This window comes from Coregonus lavaretus (assembly GCF_964263955.1).
Source record: "Coregonus lavaretus genome assembly, chromosome: 28".
Lineage (NCBI taxonomy): Eukaryota > Metazoa > Chordata > Actinopteri > Salmoniformes > Salmonidae > Coregonus > Coregonus lavaretus.
In genome coordinates this window covers 32,088,245-32,103,728 of record NC_140015.1, presented here as the reverse complement: position 1 = coordinate 32,103,728, position 15,484 = coordinate 32,088,245, and the positions used below count along the sequence as shown (strand labels likewise).

At 40.9% G+C, this 15,484-nt stretch overlaps 1 protein-coding gene across 3 annotated transcripts; it reads right to left on the bottom strand.

Annotated features, from left to right (window-relative positions):
* Positions 1-1,642: 1,642 nt before the first annotated feature.
* LOC311103625 (lipopolysaccharide-induced tumor necrosis factor-alpha factor homolog) lies at positions 1,643-14,099 on the bottom strand. 3 transcript variants are annotated; one of them, XM_084145226.1, is made up of 7 exons: positions 13,938-14,099; positions 13,679-13,781; positions 7,472-7,575; positions 6,702-6,898; positions 5,201-5,269; positions 2,855-2,999; positions 1,643-2,568 (listed from the first exon to the last, which is right to left on the bottom strand). In XM_084145226.1, the coding sequence occupies exons 4-7, from the start codon at positions 6,880-6,882 to the stop codon at positions 2,463-2,465; spliced, it is 501 nt and encodes a 166-aa protein (XP_084001352.1). In that variant the 5' UTR covers positions 6,883-6,898; positions 7,472-7,575; positions 13,679-13,781; positions 13,938-14,099; the 3' UTR covers positions 1,643-2,462. The 3 variants fall into 3 exon arrangements, with proteins under 3 accessions (XP_084001352.1, XP_084001351.1, XP_084001350.1); XM_084145225.1 differs by lacking the exon at positions 13,938-14,099 and having other exon boundaries at positions 13,679-13,808; XM_084145224.1 differs by lacking the exons at positions 7,472-7,575; positions 13,938-14,099 and having other exon boundaries at positions 13,679-13,808.
* Positions 14,100-15,484: the final 1,385 nt, after the last annotated feature.

Sequence of the window (15,484 nt, the reverse complement as noted above, 5' to 3'; positions counted from 1 at the left end):
ACGTGTACCTATGATGAAAATTACAGGCCGCTTTCATCTTTTTAAGTGGGAGAACTTGCACAATTGGTGGCTGACTAAATACTTTTTTTCCCCCACTGTACATTGTAGCGAGGACGTTTTTCAATTAACCAATGTTCGTAAACTCCTCTAAAAACCAATGTTCCCAATGCTCGTAAAATTATAAAGATGTCACAAGAAAGACGTCACTAACGGCATTCAATAGTTTGAATCACTCAATGATCATGTTTTGCAGAGAAGTGATTGCAGTCTGTTCCTCAAGACTTTGCAGAGAACAGCCAATTCAGTAAGTCTGAGTGCCCTCTACTGGCACACTGGGACTACAGCTTTGTTTCACTGTGGGTTTATTCACTAGGAACCAAACGCAGGCAAGCGGGCCAAAACGGGGCGGTAACTACCTGAATTTGACGAATAAGAAACTCAAATTTTCATTGAAAAACATTTTGCTATGGTTTGCTATGGTGTGTACACTCTTAGAAAAAAGGGTTCCAAAAGGGTTTTTCGGCTGTCCCCATAGGAGAATCCTTTTTGGATTCAGGTAGAACCTTTTTTCCACTGTGGAAAGGGTTCTTCATGGAACCCAAAAGGGTTTTACCTGGAACCAAAAGGGGTTTTACCTGGAAACAATAAGGGTTCTTCAAAGGGTTCTCCTATGGGGACAGCCGAATAACCCTGTCAGGTTCTTGATAGCACCTTTCATTCCAAGAGTGTACTAATGAATACAATCATTATTCTCACTGAATCCAGTGCTTGACTTGGACTGGAATAGGTACCGGTACTCCACGATACTGTTGAGCTAATAAGAGGTGCAGGAGCTCAAGCATTAGAACATTTGAGGTGCTGGTACTCAGCTCGTGCCCATGTCAAGCACTGACAGATTCAATAGGTTCAACAACAGATTACCATACTGTACATGTCCGGGCATATTGAACAAAGCACAAACAAAGGACTTGAGTGTTTTGAACAGCACACTGTGGTTTCTAGAAACAAACATCTAACAAACTGTATTAATCTCTCTCTGAATCCCTGTGTGACCCTTTCTAATTGTTGAAGAACAATTGTCTATCATGAGAGTGTGCACTAAACTGGAGCGTTCAGTTATCAGGAGCAATTATCAAGTATGTCATTGAATTGCAACGTGAAAACTCACTTAAACTCGTGAAGAGCACTTATTCTATCAGACGTCAACTGTGTCTCAGTTTAATGCTTCTCCATTTCCTCTATCTAGCCCAACAGGGACCGTTTCTGAATTGTGCTACTGGTCTGGACTGATTAAATGTTAGTTACAGGAAGTTGATGGACTGTTGCAGGAAATGTATACAATAAATTGTTACAGGAATTGGTGCATTCCAATAATCTCACCTTCTTCCTGAAGTGTGCATGGGCTAGAGAGAGTTTCCATGTACTAGTCATTTCCTTTCAAATCCATGAAGAGAAGTGAACAAGTACACACTTTGGAAGAAAGGAGAGATAATTGGGACGCAACCCTGGTGAGATAAAGTTATAACACTGTAGCTGTGAAACCAGTGAGGTTTGAAGTAGTTGCAGTTTATGGATGACAAAGAATTGTTGGCAGTCTGCTCAAGCTTCCTATCTGCTCATAATAAAAATGCTGAGTCATCTCTTCAATTCAGACAACTTTAATCAGAGCTTTACCGAGCAACTAGGCAGGAAGTGAAAAGACAACCATAAGATCCATTGTAATTATTGACAACATTCCTTTATGACAAATGAGTAGTAGAACGTTCAGAGGAGAAAGAGAACGGGATCAGTGAGGGAACATCTACAAGAGTGTAATAAGAAAAACATCACAATATAACAATACTACAATAAGAAGTATAATGGTGATAGATACATCTCAATATAACAATATTACAATAAGAAGTAGAGTGGTTTAGAAGTTCCTTCACTGTCATGGACTTCAGACGAGTACAGAACTACAGTGAAACAGCTATAGTGCAGCTATTATCAGTCTTTGGTATCAGGATTCTCTTTGGAAGTCACTACAAATGTCAAGTCTGGCCAGGGACCTGTGTGGCTCAGTTGATAGAGCATGGCGCTTGTGGGTTTGAATTCCTACTAGGGTAACCCACACAAAACTGGATAAAAGCGTCTGCTAAATGGCATATATTATACAGTATATTGTGGAGCTGAGGGAATCTCACCACCTACTCAGGGACTATACAGGATAGATATAACCCTTTTGGCTACACCTGGGTCGTATTCATTAGGCACCAAATGGAAGAAAATGGACTGAAAAAGGGAGGGACTACCTGGACAATGAGAAATATTTGTTTTTGTTTCTTCGTTGTAAAACATTTTCGAACATCACATGCACTAATGAATACGACCCTCATACATTTACAGAAATGTTGATTTGATTCAAGTGCCATGTCCAAGTCCTTCAGATAAAGGTAGTACAGTGACGTCAGGTCAAGTTAATATCAAATGCGTTTGTAGACGTAGATGATTTTGTTGCAGGTGGGACAGCTGTGCTCCACGTCTTTACATGATTCTACACAGAACGGGATGGCGCAGCATGGCCAGCACCTACAGGGTTAAACAGTGGAATTAATGAATTGTCTCCGTCCAAAATGGTACCCTATTCCATAATGCACTCATTAAAGGTATGCCTATAGGCTTTAGCTGAGAGGGCTAACACAGTCGTGTCATGCACAGAAGACCTGGGTTTGAACCCTACTTTCCGTATTCCCTAGTGCACAACTCAAAGGTATTCCTAGGCTTTAGCTCAGAGGCTTTGACCCAGGTTTCGTACCCCAGTCGGTCATATACACAGCTATACTACAGCATAGCATTAGAGGATGATTTCTCTCACCCAACGATGAAGAGGCCACCACAGATGAGCCAGGTGAGCAGGCCAGGGTTGGTTTCTGTCTTGGTGACCACGGTCTGCTGGCAGTGGGGACACATGGTCGAACCTCCAACCTCCATCAGGCTAGGAGTCATTATTACATGGGTCACTGAGGAGAGAGAGAGAGAGAGACAAGGTTAGGAGTCATTATTACATGGGTCACTGAGGAGAAAGAGAGAGAGACAAGGTTAGGAGACATTATTACATGGGTCACTGAGGAGAGAGAGAGACACAAGGTTAAGAATCATTATTACATGGGTCACTGAGGAGAGAGTCACACAAGGTAACCAAGTTCCCCACCAAGTTCAATTTTTTCCCTTATTTTTTCCCTAATATTTCCCAATCTTTTATGCTTTCCTTCTTCTGTCCATCTTTCTTTGGACACTCAAAACATTTTCTTGCCTCTTCCCATGTCTTTTGTCTATCTCTCACTTTCCTTCCATCCTTCTTTACGACTTTGAAGGGGGCACCGATGTGACACGGATTGTAGTGTAATTGAAGAGTGTAATGTAAAAGGAACTATTTAGTGTATCATGAAAACAACTTTATTCAACTTATCCAGAAAGACAGAAATACTGACACCTGGTGGTCTGCTGAGTACAACTGCACTTTATAAACTTTTAACTACACGCACGTGTGCACGCACACACACACACGCGCGTATGTGCAGACACACACACACACACACAGTTGAATTGTAGTTCCTTATACTAGCCCAAAGAGAATAAAATAACTTTCAATTTCTAAAGACTAAATATTTACTCAGGGATTGTTTTTTTCTGCTCCACAGCAGACAATTAAGTTTCATTTGAACCAGTTTACTGTAGAATCTTAGCCTGGTCTCTGACTTGTTTGTGCTCATTGTGACAATTACAGCAATGGAGTTGTAGATTGCAGATCTTGGACCAGGCTAGTCGAGTCTGCCTGAGAGCTCAGGAAGGAAATCTGATCCAGGATCAGAGAGTCCATTCATTCCCACCAGGCTGCTGCACATTTTAGAGTGCCTCCAAATCAAATCACCTCTCTGGCACAGCACAATAACATCAGTGTAAGAGAAGGGTCACAACCCAAATGGGCGAGAGAGGCTGTGTCTCAAATGGAACCCTATTCCCTATATAGTGTACTACTTTTGACCAGGGCCCATAGGCCTACTATATAGGGAATAGGGTTCCATTTGGGATGAAGCCAGAGAGGAAAAGCCTCATCCAAAACATGGATGGAAATATTGACTTGTTATCTTGTGAATGTATGCACAGATTTTACTTTCTGAACTTTTCTCCTTCCAGTCTTTGACTGAGACATTATGTAACTTCAAATCCCCTGGTTTCCCAGAGTATTTCTGACTGAGACATTATGTAACTTCATATCCCCTGGTTTCCTGGAGTAGCTCTGACTGAGACATTATGTAACTTCATATCCCCTGGTTTCCTGGAGTAGCTCTGACTGAGACATTATGTAACTTCATATCCCCTGGTTTCCTGGAGTAGCTCTGACTGAGACATTACGTAACTTCATATCCCCTGTTTTCCCAGAGTAGCTCTGACTGAGACATTATGTAACTTCATATCCCCTGTTTTCCCAGAGTAGCTCTGACTGAGACATTATGTAACTTCATATCCCCTGTTTTCCCAGAGTAGCTCTGACTGAGACATTATGTAACTTCATATCCCCTGTTTTCCCAGAGTAGCTCTGACTGAGACATTACGTAACTTCATATCCCCTGTTTTCCCAGAGTAGCTCTGACTGAGACATTATGTAACTTCATATCCCCTGGTTTCCTGGAGTAGCTCTGACTGAGACATTATGTAACTTCATATCCCCTGGATTCCTGGAGTAGCTCTGACTGAGACATTATGTAACTTCATATCCCCTGGTTTCCCGGAGTAGCTCTGACTGAGACATTATGTAACTTCATATCCCCTGTTTTCCCAGAGTAGCTTTAGATACAGTTTATAGATATTCTGTGAGTCACCTTGTTTTCCCGGTATTTCACATTCCTTTCTCATTCCGGAAAAGGCTGTTTCATTCTTTCCATTCATTCCTGTTCTAGCCCACCGTTCCTGTCCAGGACCTGCCCATACATATAGTCACTGCTCAGACTGCCCACACAGTTTGGGTCAATTCCAGGGCAATAATTCTACTCAGGTCACAAGTTGAGGTCACAAGTTGTGTTCAAACATGTCATGTGCATTTGGGTTAATCTTCGAGTAAGTTCCTTATTTAGCTCATATTGACCCCAATTAACCTTTGATAATGTGTGTGTGTGCGTGTGTGTGTGTGCGTGTGGTGGAAGTGGAAGTGTCAACTCACCGACTGGCACAGTTCCACTTGGTCCAGAGGTGTACTGTGGTGGAGGTGGGTACACACCTGCTTGGGGACCTTGAATAGGAGAGTAAGATCCCAATCACAATGTGGTCACAATGCAATGAACATGTTGTTACTATACCACCATGCTCTGTGGAGTTAGATTGTATCTGTTGGTGGAACCGTGCTTCTACATTTGCATTGCTTGCTGTTTGGGGTTTTAGGCTGAGTTTCTGTCCAGCACTTTGTGACATCTGCTGATGTAAAAAGGGATTTATAAATACATTTGATTGATTGATTGATTGGAAATGGACTTGATTAAAGGGATAGTTCAGCAGTTTTACATAGCGGTTTGCCATTATTTAAGTACTTGTTATCTTACCTCAAAAGCAGTCTTTTGTCACAGGTTGCTTGCTCAGACTCCTTTCAATGTAAGGAAACAAATTGTCTAAATATGTAACATTGCTGAACTATCACTTTAACTGGGTTAATCCACATGATTCAGATAGTTGCGCTGTATCATCAACAAAATTCACACCCAGTGATGTTCATTTCCAGTTCCAATGGGTTCCACCCCATTTCCAGTTCCAATGGGTTCCACCCCATTTCCAGTTCAAATGGGTTCCACCCCATTTCCAGTTCCAATGGGTTCCACCCCATTTACAGTTCCAATGGGTTCCACCCCATTTACAGTTCCAATGGGTTCCACCCCATTTCCAGTTCCAATGGGTTCCCCCCATTTCCACCATTGACTGTATGATTGTTCTGCCCTTGATATGAGCTTGTTTACATATGTCTGGATAAGAGCATGTACTGTAATAAATGACTAGAATGTGCGTAGTTAAATATAATGGTCAAGGCTTTATGGTGTGCGTAGGTGTTTGAGTGTTTTCCCACACAAATCCGGCACCACACATTATTGACATTGAAGGGGAGTGTTTCCAAAGAAAAGTGGTGTTGCAAAATAGTACTTGAAGGAGGCAAGTGTTTGCTGTGCTGTAATCCAAAACACAATCAATATAATTCAAAGGAGGGGAAAGAATACACACGATAACTTTTTTAACAGTATGTTCTCACTTTATAAGTGCTTGAATGGTTTCGGAGAACTGAAGGATAGGGTACTTTCCAAAGTCTCCATTCTCCACCAGTGTAACCAAAGAGCAGGAGAGACAGACACAGATAACCACAAATCAAGCTGTTTGTTGTTGTTGTGTATTCTTATTTGGCTTTGGCTGATTGTATCATATCTACAGTAGTTGCCACAAGGGATAGAGCACTTTCAATTAATCTCCATGGACCCAAATGTATATTTTAGTAGCATTTGTTGTGTGTCCTGTCGTCTCTAAGATCTAGGTGATTATGCAGAAAAAAAATAATTGAGAAACAAACATTCTAAGCCAGAGTTAGAGGAATTGGTTTAAAATGTGCAAAAATGCTTGGTTCTCACACGCAGAATATACAGTAAATCCAGCCTTCTGAAGTACAGTATGAACCAGTAGACACTCACCTCCCTGGTAGGGACCAGGCTGGAACCCTGGTTGTGGAGGACCAGGGGAGGCAGGGTATCCTCCTGGAGGCTGAGTGTACAAGCCTGGCTGGGGGCCCTGGCCCGTGGCTATCCCCCCATAGTTCATGGGAGGTCCTGGGTAAGGGGCGGAAGGACCATCCCCGGGATAACCTTTCTCCATCTCCACTGATCTCTACCTGCAATGAGGGAAACTGTTATGTGTGTTTTGTTTATTTATTTGGATCCCCATTAGCTTTTGCAGAAGTATCAGCTACTCTTCCCGGGGTCCACAATAAAAAAATAACATGACTAGTAACAAAACACTGATACACTGATACCCTTTACAGAAAGACTTTACGGTATGTTGCCTGTAAAAAAAAATCTGCCAATGTTTTTAAGAAGCCAATTTATAAAGTCCTATTTTTACCACGTTCTTGCCAGGAGAAGTATTTTATATCTCCCATTCACATGCTGGCAAGTTTAGGAGTGGGAGTAGTCGTGAGCCGATGTGGGTAGACGCCTATTTTAATAAACCCATTGAATATACCACCATCAAAGAAATACATTATTAATTTGTTTAGGCAAGTCCTATGAAACAGACTAATACAATTAATTTTCTAAAGAACAGAATAGCATATTTTGAGCCTATGAGCTACATGGCCATGCACATGAAATCAATAGTTATTTTGTTCGTTAAACAGACAGTCAACAAATATATGTTATAGTAGGCTAAGAATATAATGGACTATAACAGAATAAAATACAAATACCGTAATATTTTTGCCACACAGCTTCCGTCACAGGAACATGTGGAACCGCTGTCATATATCCACATTTCATCTCTTTTTCAACCTCCGCAGGCTTTTGGAGTTGCCTATACGTGGTCGAGCAAAATAATACACTTGATTTAGGCTACATTATTGCATGCTAAATGTGTCTGATCAGTGATAGATGAGAAAACGATTAGATGAGCTATACCACCTCCACTTATTTGCCCAGCCAGAGAATTAACCACATATAAACACAGAGATTCAGTGAAACAAAATCACATTGATTAAGAAAAGTCACAGGCTTTTTGTCAGGAGTAGGCCTAGGCTACTAAGCAACATTAGTGAAGAGCAAAATAATCCACTTGTTAAACTACATTAGTATGCAGGCAAAATGTTCTGATCAAGGCTAATAAATGAGCCAACTAGACAACATGATCATGAGCAGCACTCACCTCAACTTAGCTAACACTTCCACAGCCTAACTGTAGCCTATAACCAATATCCAAACAGAGACTAAATGAAAATACAAATCTGACATTAATTGAATTATTAAGACCAGTCCCCACTCTTGTCTCAAATCTGCCCGAAACGGCGCTGAAATTGTTGACCACACGCAGTAGGCTATTGCTTCAATAAAATGTATTATAACGATTGGATGACTTTGGGAAGCAACAATTTGTTGCCTTCAATTACATTAGCCTACTTTATTCAAATATTTCTGTCATTCAGTGATATTTATTCACACAGTCATTCTTTATGGATCCATCCAGTTGTGGTTAAGAAAACAGTGCATGTGGTGGGCTATGCGAAGAGATGGGTGAAGTGACATGCCTCGCAAAGTTTAGAAAGGATAATAGTAGTAATGGCCGCTGCCTAGCAACCATCAAGACCTTAAGAGTGTAGTGCGTGCTAATGCCGCCTCAGCATTACGGCTACATTTCATACTAAGCCATAGGCAGAACTTTACCGCAATCATGACTAGGCCGGTTAGCGGAAATAAAAGTTTATGCTTTGATACCGGCAACACCTTTCAGACATAGAGAAAAAGCAGAACAAAGTTGGCGGGATGCTAAAGTTGGTGGAAAAAAGTATTGGTTTGAAAGGTGTATTATAGACAAGGACAGTCACACAAATGTAAAATACAATGATATACAAACAACTAAAGCATAATGCAAACAATGCAACTAAAAAATGTTGTGTGTGTTAGAGTGTGTCTGTGTGTGCATGTGTTTGTGTGCGTGTTCCCATACAGTCACTGTCATTCCATGAGATGTTGTTTAATCTGTTTTTAAAGGTAATTAGCTTTTTGCTTGAGTAATCATGGCTCTGTATAATACTGTGCGTTGCCATGAATTCATTTTGGACTTTGGGACTCTGTAGAGACCCCTTGTATTGTGGGTTTGCTGAGTGATTAACCAACATTTGTTTTTTGGGGGGTTATTAAATAACTAATTGACCGACGTCAGTTCAATTTAGTTAATTTTTTGTGAGCCCAACACGCCATTTCTCTAGAGAGAAATTAAATAATTAATGAGAGAAATCGGAATAAATTAAGTTAAGAACTATGTGGGACGCTGGGCTGAAGGGAGTTGTAGTTTTCATTAAGCAAATATGTAATCTAATTCAGTGCAGAAATGTGGTAATTAACTGCGGCAGTTTTTTCGAGCTCAGAGACAGATCAGAGAGGAAGAGACGAAGCAAGAGGTTTCACTCTCGCCAAAATCTGTCCAAAATAAGCCCAGTGAGTTTCTATGGGCTTATTTTGGACCTAAACTTTTCACCTTTCTTACCGCCTTTGGGACAATGACTCGCATTGTTAGGGCATCGTCATTGTATAAAGATCTCTGGACGGATACACTTTTAAGCCTGCTAAGTTAAGTTATCTCTGGACGGATACACTTTTAAGCCTGCTAAGTTAAGTTAGCTACACACAGACCACATAGACCACATGAATGAGGAATGTACAAAACACAACGAGAGGGACAGAGACAGTTTGTGAAAGAAAGTATACCTTATCTACTTTGAAGAACTAGTAAAATGATTTAGTCAGACAGCTCTGCAGCATACAGTGCCTTCAGAAAGTTTTCAGACCCCTTGACTTTTTTCACATTTTGTTATGTTACAGCCTTATTCTAAAATAGATGACATAAATAAAAATCCTCAGCAATCTACAAACAAAACCCCATAATGACAAAGCGAAAACTGGTGTTTAGAAAAAAACAGAAATACCTTATTTACATAAATATTCAGACCCTTTGCTATGAGACTCGAAATTGAGCTCAGGTGCATCCTGTTTCCTTTGATCATCCATGAGATGTTTCTACAACTTGATTAGAGTCCACCTGTGGTAATTAAATTGATTGGACATGATTTGGAAAGACACCCTCCTGTCTATATAAGGTCCCACAGTTGACAGTGCATGTCAGAGCAAAAACCAAGCCAATTGTCCGTAGAGCTCCGAGACAGATCTGGGGAAGGGTACCAAACATGTTCTTCAGCATTGAAGGTCCCCAAGAAACAGTGGCCTCCATCATTCTTAAATGGAAGAAGTTTGGAACCACCATGACTCTTCCTAGAGCTGGCCACCCGGCCAAACTGAGCAATTGGGGGAGAAGGGCCATGGTCAGGGAGGTGACCAAGAACCTGATGGTCACTCTGACAGAGCTCCAGAGTTCCTCTGTGGAGATGGGAGAATCTTCCAGAAGGACAACCATCTCTGCAGCACTCCACCAATCAGGCCTTTATGGTAGAGTGGCCAGACGGAAGCCACTCCTCAGTAAAAGGTACATGACGGCCCGCTTGGAGTTTGCCAAAAGGCACCTAAAGACTCTCAGACCATGAGAAAAAATATTTTCTGGTCTGATGAAACCAAGATTTAACTCTTTGGCCTGAATGCCAAGCGTTACGTCTGGAGGAAACCTGGCAACATCCCTACGGTGAAGCATGGTGGTGGCAGCATCATGCTGTGGGAATGTTTTTCAGCGGCAGGGACTAGGAGACTAGTCAGGATCGAGGGAAAGATGAATGGAGCAAAGTACAGAGAGAGATCCTTGATGAAAACCTGCTCCAGAGCGCTCAGGACCTCAGACTGGGGCGAAGGTTCACCTTCCAACAGGACAATGACCCTGAGCACAAAGCCAAGACAACGCAGGAGTGGCTTTGGGACAAGTCTCTGAATGTCCTTGAGTGGCCCAGCCAGAGCCCGGACTTGAACCCGATCGAACATCTCTGGAGAGACCTGAAAATAGCTGTGCAGCGACGCTACACATCCAACCTGCTGTAATGTAATAAAATGTGGAAAAAGTCAAGGGGTCTGAATACTTTTTGAAGGGACTATACTTAGGCAGGGTAGCTAAATAGGATGACTAAAGAAAGTTCTGTATGGGGACCACATAACGTTAGATGGCCTGGCCTGCTGACCACTATTGCCTGAGCAGAGATGAGATTATTCATTTAAGGAATGAAAAATAATAAAAACTAAGTAATATACACAACTAAAATATTGTATTATTTCATAGTCATTTCCTATTTTTCTACTCAATATGGACCTGACTGAGACAATGGGATATTTTCAATGTTTTGGCAATTGAATGTTCACTATTTTTGGCTTTGTAATTTCCATTAAAAAGCTCTAAAATCATTGTAACGTCATTATTCATAATACATTTAATGTTTAAAAATAATATTGAAACCGAAATCCCAAAACTTTTTTTTTCTTTTCTTTTTTTTTTACTGAAACGACCTCAAAAAGAGGTCTCTGCAGTTATCACAGTTAATTTCTTAATAGCTGCATGCATGTCAACAATTTGCATGAATAATTTCACAAATACCTCCAGTTCTGCATCTGAATTCACTTCCTCATACACATCAGACCAACATAAACATCTTCAACAAAAGAGTCCTGAGAAAATTTTTGTATGATCTCTTAGAAATTACTTTTGGTCCAACCTTTGGCACTTTGGCTTTCCTTGTTATTGCCACAATGTTATGGTCACTACAGCCAATGTTGTTGTGTTGTGGTATATTATTATGTTGTGTTGTGTTATATTAAGCACCTGGTCAGAGTTTCTATACCTACCCTACTTACTTACTTACTTCTCCTTTTTCTTCCCGCCACACTTCTCGCTGGTTTCCATGACAACTTTTCATGAAAAGCAGAAGTCAAAGCATTGTGTGTTTGTTTACCTATAGCTACTCCTACACAATGCTTATTCTACTATTTTTCTTAAAAGAAGAAGTGAATGTGAAACAATGGAGTCAATGTATTGACATTGCTGTAGAATACTAAGGGGGAAATGGAAATCTATTATGTTTATCCTCATCTCTCAACTGTGTGTGACTATCCTACGACCATCTGTCTTTGAAGATCAGGCTTCCCAGAAGAGAGTTAACCTCAACTCAAGCATGGAGAGAAACCGTAGAGACCACTGTCCCTCATTAGTCTGTACTACTCTGTACTACTATAAGCCTATTACTAACCCACCTGTTTAAACAAATCAACGTAGTATCAAGCATTTTACTAGCTGAATCAGGTGGTGTTAGTGATTGGCAAGAACAAATATGTGCACCTCTGTGGGTCCCCAGATCTAGGATGAAGAAACCCTGCTAATGACCTGTTAATACTTAACTGTTAATACTCCCAAGTCTCGTTCATCACTCGGTTATAAGTAAGGTTGGAAATTGAGGCTAGCTATATGTTATCTGGCTGCTGTATAAACCCATTACGAAGGATTAATGTTGTAAACGTTGCCTTGAGATCGTGGACTCCCCTGTGCTTCCCTCCCTATGTTGCTCTGTCTCTCCTCTCATTGATTTGATAAAAGCCTCTGGATAGCCTACTAAAGCTTTCACATTATCTAAATGGTGTACTTGGACATGGATGAAGTAGTGCATCTGTTCTTGTAGTGTATAATACATCTACATTCTGAAGTAGTGTATCTGTATTGTACAGTAAAGCTGTTAGTATGGTTGTGTTTTTCTGTAGCATGAAATTATGTACTGTAACTGTATATTCAACCTATATTAAGTTGTGAGTCTGTATAGTAAACATACAGTGTGTATGAGGTTGTGTGTCAGTGGAGGCTGCTGACGGGAGGACGGCTCATAATAATGGCTGGAACAGAGTAAATGGAATGGCATCAAACACATGGAAACCTTGTGTTGGCTGTTTTTGATACCATTACACTCATTCCGCTCCAGCCATTACCATGAATCGTCCTCCCCAATTAAAGTGCCACCAACCTCCTGTGAACTCTACCCTGAGTTGGCTCCTACTCAGAGTAGATAAGGCCAGTCATTCTCCTCCAGCTCTTTGCCTTCTCATCGGCCCTCACTAAACCTATTATGGAGCAAGTCATCCATCTCTATGGATGTGCACTCAAGAGCAGACACACCATCTATCTCACACACACGCATGCACACATGTACACACAGGCACGTATGTGTGCACAAAAACATACACACACAGGCACACACACACACACACACACACACACACACACACACACACACACACACACACACACACGTTTATGAACACACATCCACAATTAAAGTACACAACCAGTGCCACACCCTGACAAGGATTTCCTCATGACTAACTGTAGATGACAGAAAGACACTCCCTTTCAACACACACTCATTTTAACAACTCCTCTATTCTCATAATAACACTATTCAACAGAGGACAGACCAACATAAAGCTCTACTATAACACAAACACTTCTGTAGAGAACAGGATATAATACAGATGTTGGATCTTAATTTGAGCCAGTTTGCTACAGCAGGAAAAAATAATCCTGCAACAACAGGACATTTTAATTATTATGTGGATTATAATTAATGGACGTTTTTGTAGGGGTTGATACATTTCAAAATGGAAATTACAAACGTTTAAATTTCCTGCATTGCAGGAAAGTTCTCCAGCAACAGGGTGATCAAATTAAGATCCTACATCTGTATTATATCCTGTTCTCTACAGAAGTGTAGTAACTAAACATTTACAAGTGACTGTCTGTATCCCAGGCTTTAGGCTAGCTCTTAACCCCAAACATCTACTACAGTACGGAAGGCCGTTCAGGTCTTGTGTGTCAAAATGAACACGTCAAATAACACTATTTGATGCATCAAATAAGACTATTTCACGCGTCAAATAACCGAGACAACTGTGACCTGAACGGCGTTCGTACTACAGAGCATAATACTCACCACCACCCCGCTCTCCTAAGGGTAGAATCTCTGATTCCTGGCCCAAATACCTCAAGGATTCCTAGGGTGAACGACTGGGCTGTGGGCCTTGAACTGTCCGGTCCTGGGAGAGAAAGAAATAAGGAGATGCCTTTGGCTTGAGACCGAAGAGGAAGTGGTGGGAGGAGAGTGTGAGAGGAGGATGTAAAGCAAGTTTTCCCAAGACCTCCTACAGTTTCTGATATTAGAGGAAATTGTTTAACTGTTGAAAAACTCTTACCTTAAATTAGCATTAGGACCTCCTGTGTTTTGTGACGCTGTTCAAGCGGTTGCAATCAAAGGAAGGTGTTGAAATAACACTGGATGCAGAAAGAGTGAAAGAGTTCCATTAGAACTAGCGAACAAAATAACCTGATCCATCAAAGTTTCAGGGAGAGAGAATGAGAGGGAGAGAGAGAAAGAAAGAGAGGGGGAGGGGACGATGGGAGGGAGAGAGATTGAGAGAGAGAAATGGAAACGGAGAGAGAGAGAGAGGGAGGGAGGGAGGGAGATAAATAGAATGAATGTGTTGGCTAAATAGATCGTGTTTCAAAGCAGTCTGGGGCTGACTGTTCCATCATTAGCTTTCAGGAGAATCCCCGCCCATCACAAACTCATATGATGCCTGACCTCAACCTTTCAAAAGTCACACACAAACGCATGCATTGTTTAGGGTGACATTTACAAAGGGTTCAGTGGGCTCACAGCTTAACACTCCTACAGTTAACACTGGGCATGAAATATCATTGTTAAAGATCACACCATGGACTATAGTCTATATGACACAACTGTAAGAAAGGGTGGAAATATCAACAATGTAAGGGATTGTCATCCTTATATAAAGGGTGGATGATAAAATTATTCATTAATAATTTATATGAAATAGTTATAAAATGCACCACCTATTTTAGTCAAGAGGAAACAATGTGTTACTGTAAGAAGGAGGGGAAATATCTAGAATATTAGCCGATCAATAGCCAATTAAATTACTGTGAGAGGTCTGAGAAACATTGGACATACTGTAGATATCAATTCTAGAAACGAATGGGTATAAAATGAGTATTTCCACAACCTGTTGTAACTTTGAACTTCCTGGGTGGTGAGTGTTTTCTAATAGTGCTTGGTCTCTCTCTCTCTCTCTCTCTCTTTTTTGTTTTGTTTTTTAACTTTATTTTATCAGGTCAGTCACATTGAGAGTAGAAACCCGTTTTACAAGAGACCTGGCCAAAATAGCAACACACAACAGAAAACCTGCATCTGTAAATATTTGGATTCCCTGACTGTGCATGACTCAACATCATAAACATTAGACACAGCACATGGTGACAGGCAGGGCAATAACTTTGATTGGAGATGTGGGTGGTGGGTTGGGGGTGTTCTGGTCTGGTGTTCTTCCCAATGATTTGTTTTCCCACATAGAGTTCACTTCATTCACTTCAACTTCTACACAATCTAACAAGGTCCCCTGGCATGGGTATTTTGAAAGGAGCAAAACAGAAAAACCATGTCCGTAATAAAAATGATAAAATCAAATGAACAGCCTAATCCTAAATTTGAGATTTTTACCACAAATTAAGTTTACTGCACCTGGTACTGCTATTGATGTTCATAGGTGAAATGTAGGGTTGCGCTGCTCATTGAATCTCCTGTATTTTTTGGCTACTACTCAACTTGTATGGAAACTGTCCGTTACTATGTATTAAATTCACCCGCCCCTTTGTCCTCCCACTTACCAGGTGTCATTTGGGTGGTGGTATAATTTTGTAAATTTTTTTATACCGTTTTTGT

Excerpts from the sequence above, each read along its gene's own strand:
- LOC311103625 (XM_084145226.1), bottom strand. The coding sequence starts at position 6,882 with ATGGAGAAAGGTTATCCCGGGGATGGTCCTTCCGCCCCTTACCCAGGA. Across the intron at positions 5,270-6,701 it reads GCCTGGTCCCTACCAGGGAG|GTCCCCAAGCAGGTGTGTAC; the intron begins GTGAGTGTCTAC and ends CTCCTATTCAAG. Across the intron at positions 2,569-2,854 it reads GGTGGCCTCTTCATCGTTGG|GTGCTGGCCATGCTGCGCCA; the intron begins GTGAGAGAAATC and ends TTAACCCTGTAG.